General features: G+C 48.2%; 1 protein-coding gene across 1 annotated transcript in view; it reads left to right on the top strand.

The window, feature by feature from the left end:
- The first annotated feature begins 2,615 nt into the window (after window positions 1–2,615).
- LOC116838388 (uncharacterized) overlaps window positions 2,616–6,725 on the top strand; it is a 41,834-nt gene continuing 37,724 nt past the window's right edge. The window contains exons 1-4 of the mRNA XM_032803524.2: window positions 2,616–2,815; window positions 3,064–3,172; window positions 3,953–4,086; window positions 5,801–5,912. Coding sequence (XP_032659415.1) covers window positions 2,636–2,815; window positions 3,064–3,172; window positions 3,953–4,086; window positions 5,801–5,912 — 535 coding nt within the window. The 5' untranslated portion in view covers window positions 2,616–2,635. The remainder of the gene's footprint in view (window positions 2,816–3,063; window positions 3,173–3,952; window positions 4,087–5,800; window positions 5,913–6,725) is intronic.

Below are 6,725 nucleotides of genomic sequence, written 5' to 3'. Positions count from 1 at the left end.
AGACAGGTATCTCACGGTTCCCCCGAGACTCCTAGGCTCCCTCGACTGGTGGTTGACGCCCTCCCTGGTGTGTGCAGGGATGCCGTTCCATCCGCCCCAGCCTTCTATGGCCCTGACGACGGATGCGTCATCTCTCGGCTGGGGTGCTCACCTCGGACATCTTCGCACTCAAGGCCTTTGGTCATCTCAGGAGCTGGCCTTGCACATCAATGTCCGAGAGCTGAGAGCAGTCCGCCTTGCGTGCCAGGCGCATTTCAACAGCATCTGCAAGGCCGTTGTGTCTCAGTGTTCACAGACAACACAACGGCCATGTATTACATAAACAAGCAGGGGGGAACGGTCCTCCCCCCTTTGTCAGGAAGCCATTCAACTCTGGGACTTTTGCATAGCCCACTCGATAGACCTGGTAGCGTCCTTTCTCCAGGGGTTGGAACACTCTGGCGGGATCGACTCAGCAGATCCTTCCGCTCTCACGAGTGGTCGATCCGTCCGGACATTATTCATTCTGTTTTCCGGAAGTGGGGATTTCCCCGCATAGACCTCTTCGCTTCCCGCGAGAACAGGAAATGCCAGATGTTCTGCTCCTTCCAAGGTCTCTCCCCAGGCTCGATCTCGGACGCTTTCCTGATACCGTGGAAGAGCCAACTGCTTTATGCCTTTCCACCGTTCCGCTGGTTCACAGGGTCCTGCTAAAGCTCCACAGGGACGGAGCTCGCTTGATCATGATCGCCCCAGCGTGCCCAGGCAAGCACTGGTACACCATGTTGCTCGACCTGTCGATAGCCAACCCAATTACCCTGCCTCTTCACCCAGACCTCATAACTCAGGACCACGGCAGACTTCACCACCCAGACCTGCAGTCTCTTCACCTCACGGCATGGCTCCTGCGTGGTTGAGCCAGTCAGAGTTACGCTGCTCTGCCTCAGTACAACAAATACTCCTGGATAGCAGGAAACCTTCCACTTGGTCTACGTATCTGGCCAAGTGGAAGCGTTTTTCCTGCTGGTGCGAAATGCAAAATGTTACTCCCCCCGAGGTCTCGATCCCCACCATCCTGGACTACCTCTGGTCTCTCAAACAGCAGGGCCTAGCGGTATCATCATTGAGGGTGCACTTGGCGGCCATTTCTACCTTCCACCCAGGGGAAAGTGGCCGCTCCGTGTTTTCACACCCTATGGTTTCCAGGTTCCTCAAGGGCTTGGAGTGCCTATACCCAAGTACGCCGCCCTGCCCCTACCTGGGACCTCAACCTGGTCTTAACCAGACTTATGTCTCCACCATTCGAGCCGTTAGCAACTTGCTCGCTGCTATACCTGTCCTGGAAGACAGTTTTCCTCGTAGCCATTACATCGCCAGACGAGTCTCCTGAGCTTCGGGTGCTCACGGTGGACCCACCGTATACTGTGTTTCACAAGGACAAGGTGCAGTTGTGACCACACCCAGCGTTCCTCCCTAAAGTGGTATCGGCCTTCCATATCAATCAGGACATCTTCCTTCCGGTCTTCTCCCGAAGCCGCACTCATCAGACGGGAGCAACAATTGCACTCCCTAGATGTCCGTAGGGCGCTCGCATTTTATATCAAACGGACGAAGCCCTTTCGTAAATCGCCCCAACTCTTCGTCGCAGTAGCAGACCGAATGAAGGGCCTACCTGTCTCCTCCCAGAGGATCTCCTCTTGGGTGACGGCGTGCATCCACACTTGTTATGACTTGGCTCATGTTCCCTCGGGCCATCTCACCGCACATTCTACCAGGGCTCAGGCTCCATCTGCTGCCTTCCTGGCTCCTGTACCAATCCAGGAAATATGTTGCACAGCTACCAGGTCCTTGGTCTGCACCTTTGCTTCGCATTATGCTCTGGTTCAACAGTCTAGAGATGATGCAGCCTTTGGCTCAGCAATTTTGCATTCTGCCACATCTCACTCCGACCCCACCGCCTAGGTAAGGCTTGGGAATCACCTAATTGGAATCGATATGAGCAAGCACTCCAGTAACCGTCTTTTTTCTTCACCTTTGTAACTGTTTGTTCTTCGAGATGTGTTGCTCATATCCATTCCAAACCCACCCTCCTTCCCCACAGTCGGAGTAGCTGGCAAGAAGGAACTGAGGGGCCGTTGGGTCAGCAGGGGTATATATCCAGCGCCACTCCTGGGGCACCCAGCCGACCCACCGAGTGTTGCTAGGGTAAAAATCTTCTGACAAACGTGCATGCGGCATGCGTACACCTAACTGGAATGGATATGAGCAACACATCTCGAAGAACAACAGTTACAAAGGTGAGTAACCATCTTTTACAGAGGCAGGTATAAATATGCAGGCAAGAATCAGTCTAGAGATGACAAGGTTATTTCAGTCAGGGAAGATGAGGCCCTCTTCTAGCAGTTGAGCTGTGAACACCAAGGGAGGAGACACCTAGCCTTTTTAGTGGGACATTAGACCCTGTGGGGGGGAAAAAATGCAAATGTTCCATAGAACTCGTTTCTTTGGACATAACTTCATCATTTGATCATCAGTCTGACCCCACCATTGTATCTCCTCCAATAGCAGTAGAAGTGCATGGTGAGCAAGCCCTCAGTGCCCCTTTTGGCATTGCAGCATGTTACTCATGCCTTTAGGTACCTGGATTAATCCTTGAATGCATTTCTCCCCTTCCAGTTGTAAATTGGGGGAGTCCATCACACAGTTCAGCAAAGCCATCTTAGATAAATTGAAATACTTCTTCAAAGATCTCAAGAACAAGCTCCGGGAAAAAGGCAGAAACACAGAGCCAGTAAACGTTATTCAGAGGCATCAAATGGAAGCTGTCCAGGCTTTGGTAAGATTGGCAAGGGGGTCCGTGCAGTGGGTACCCTTCAGAACTTGTCTGTTGTGTGTTGGGTAACTATGGTGAGGATGCCTCACGTTTTGCAGTTTGGCCTGTATTTACTATAGGGAATCTGCAAATGCTCAAGTAATGTAACTGTCTTGAGTAATGGGCAAGTTTTGGTAAGCAGCCACTTTATTTGAATTGAGAGAACTTTTTGTAGCATACAATACTGATTTTTCCTTCCTTCCACTTCCCAGCTGTGTAACTTTCTCCTGGATCAGATGGAGTACATCAATAAAAGGCAGCGCGGTATATCCCGTGTCCTGACACCAGAAATACAGGCTAGCATGAAACAGGCATATGCAGGTAGGAAAATCATACAGCTGGGCTAAGTCTGTCTTCCTGTGTATTGAATTACTGAACAGGGAAGCAAATTGTAGCAGTGACACTAACCATCTATGCAGTGGTGAATTCTGCCAGTTAGTACTGGAGAACAGTTCCCAAGCTGGTAGTATGGAAATCTGTATGTTGGTAGAGTCACTACACTACTCCTGTTGAATCAGCTTGTCCCACTTTTATTTCTTAAATTTCAAAGGCTTGGCTCAAAGGGCTCACTTTAAATTCTTATTCTACAGAGACTGCAGGGTCCCAACAGAGATGACCCATGCCTGTTGATAGTGGAGGGGGACACAACCCTGAAACAGCTCAAGTCAGGTCCCCACCCTCCCCAGCAGTGCCTCCCTCCCAGGAAGCAGTGGCCCCTCCCTGCAGATCCCAGCTGTTCCTCCTGCCTCTCCCTGCCTGCTCAGCTGTTCTGCAGGGAGGAGGCCCAACTACACCATGTGATCAAGCAGTCTGGAGGGGGACACATGACCCTACATGTCCCCTCCACCCCCCACCCCATACACGTATTGCCCTGGTCCCAACATACGCTGCTTCATTTTGATCCAAGTGGCCATACTAAACTGCATGTTGGGATGGAAGCCACACCTCTATTAGATTGCAGTTTCCATTTTAGTAGTCGTGTGGCACCAGGCATCCTGACAGATGACCATTCCGGCCATTGGTTGAATAGCATGTGGGCAAGGCTGCACCAACACGTGTAAAATTATGTGCTGACATTTAAATACCATCTCTCTCCCGTAGCTTGTAGCCAACTGAATGGTCCTGGCTGTTTCCAGAGAATGAAAGATCTTATGCAACGGCATGTCCGCAATCAGAAGGAGACCATGTTTAACTGTGTCACTGATAAATTACGGCACCAGCTTGACCTGCTCCAGGTGAGATGAAACAGAATTAGCACTCTTCTGGAAAGTAGCTGGCCTTGTACAGGGTGATAGAACTGCTGCCTCTCAGGTCACGGGACCATGCTGTTTAGCTTGACTTGGAAGAAGCATTGTAGCTTTCCCATTTGCAGTTAAGTAGCAAGAATGGCAGCCAGTATTAGAAGTGGACCCCTCCCATTCTGTTTAGTTTGACTCTCGTTGCAGTATTTACTGGAGTTTTAGCCCTGGTGCGATTCCAGTGCTATTAGTAATTGTGCTCAGTGTGGAGAAGGGAGAATAACCTGCAAGAAACTGTGACTGGATGGAAAGTTTTCTACTGTCTGTGAAAGATTTTGTGTGAAACGCCTATAGACAAGCTTAGTGCAGGATGCCTCCCTTGAAGTGAGTCTCTATATGGGGACAATACTCTAGGGCTGCATACCATGATAGCTGTCTCCAGTTCCTTTCACATTTGACTCCCTAGTGCTTTTAGGTTGTTCGAATCAGTAAACTGACTTATTGATGGACTATTAGTAATCAGATTTCTATTATTACAAACCACTTTTCGTAGGGTCATATATGCCTATTACAGTAGAGCCTCAGAGTTACAAATTGGCCAGTCAACCACGCACCTCATTTGGAATCGGAAGGATACAATCAAGAGCAGCAGAGACCCAAAAAACCAGAGCCAGTACAGTACAGGACTGTGTGTTTAAATATAAACGAGTAAAAAAGAAAGGAAAGCAACATTTTCCTTCTGCTTAGTAAAGTTTCAAAGCTGTATTAAGTCATTGTTCAGTTGTAAAGTTTTAAAAGAACAACCATAACGTTTTAGTCAGTGTTACAAGCAACCTCTATTCCCAAGGTGTTCATAACTCTGAGCTTCTACTGTATATTTCAGTATGCTTTCGTGTTAAAACAGTACTTAGAATTAAACAATAAATGAAATATATCTTTGAGTGAGGTTTGAAAAGAAGTGAAGAGGCAGAGAGATACGAGAAATCTACTACAGTTCAGACAGCATTGCATGCTGGTTTTGGTCGTCTCCAGGGGTCATGCTTCTATATTAAAGATGTGCTTCAGCAAAGTTGAGTACCTCTGCATTAGCAAACATATAATTTGGACCTGATTTTAAACGTGTCAGGTTTTAAAATTTATTTGTAGTGTCACTAACTGGTTGTTTGCTCGCTAACATAGTTCTCAAACTGCAGTCTGTGATCTGCAGGAGTCACATTATGCAGATTCTTCCTCTTTGCTTCCAGCTGTTTCTAGGCTGTTGGTGGCAAAGAGCCCTGGTGCCCTATACAGGTAGTTGGAAACAAGGAAGAGGAGCCAGCCTAGCCTGTGCATATTGTGTAACTGAGAACTGGAAGGGAGTGGGTCCATCGGGTTGCAAATGAGAGAGGAGGCAGGTCCACAAGACTGTAAAAATATGAGCTTACCAAGTGTCTGTGTAGATAAACGGGAGAGGGAGGCATATGTCCCAGATACGTAACATACAGGGTTTCTATATAAAACTGCAACCTGATCCTTCTCTCCTCTGAGTTTCACTCACCCCCGCCACCCCCCCATACAGGGATTATCAAAGAGATTTATCCTGGTTAGAGTGATCTAGTGATGAAGCAGCCTACTAAACAACAGGGGCCCTGCTGACTAAAAGAGAATTAATATCCATGTTGAGGAAGATTAGTGTGTAACATGAAACCTTGAAGCCTTGTCTTTGTTTTAGGTGTACATCGGTGGTAGTTTTGAGTGCTTAGTTCAGGAACTGACTAAATCCTTGAAACTGCAGTTTGAACCAATGCTGAAGCCTGTCCAGAAAAATGATGGAATTATTCCAGGTAAATTTTTCCAGGTTCTTGCTTATGCGTTGGCTTCTTGTTGTCGCTGTAAACAGTGTTTAGAGTAAATGTTGCAAATAGAGACACAACATCACAGCACTCACTCCTTCTTGTGGAGCAGTTAGAGGCTGATTACAAATGTGAGCTATAACAAGTAGGCATTGCTGAAGCTAATTCAGTAATCTCATACTTCAGAGTGTGCTGATAGAATTTGTTCTGTCTACATTTTGAACTGTATTGCTCTCATACTAAAATGAGAGCTGAACTGTACTTTGCCATCCTTAAAAAAATAGTTTTGCCTTTGTCAGATTTGGGCTGCGTGCCTGCCCCTTCTAGTGGTGTGTCCTCAGTGGCAGACTTTGCACACACAAGCATAATTGTGTATACATCAACTGAAAGGGGAAGATGCACAAGCATGGCCCTTTCAATCATGCAGACATTACCAATGGCACCTCTCCTCTTCTGGGAATGGGCTGCCAGCTGCACCAGGTGTGCCTTCTACACAGATACAAGGTGCAGTGTATCCACTGGAAAGCATTGCACAAAATCTGTTACTTGGCAGTGTTCCAGTTCTTCGAGTGCTTGCTCATATCCATTCCAAGTAGGTGTGTGCGCGCCGCATGCACGTTCATCGGAAGAATTTTCCCCTAGCAACACCCGGCGGGTCGGCAGGCGCCCCCTGGCATGGCGCCTTTGCGGCACCGTATATGTGCCCCTGCCGACCCGGCCGCTCCTCAGTTCCTTCTTACCGCCCGTGTCGGTCGTTGGAACGTGGAGTGCGGCTTAGCTGACCTCCACATCCCTAGCGTTTCA

Source organism: Chelonoidis abingdonii, chromosome 2 (genome assembly GCF_003597395.2).
Source record: "Chelonoidis abingdonii isolate Lonesome George chromosome 2, CheloAbing_2.0, whole genome shotgun sequence".
Lineage (NCBI taxonomy): Eukaryota > Metazoa > Chordata > Testudines > Testudinidae > Chelonoidis > Chelonoidis abingdonii.
The sequence above is the reverse complement of the archived record's forward strand: the minus strand, read 5'-3'. Positions and strand labels throughout refer to the sequence as shown.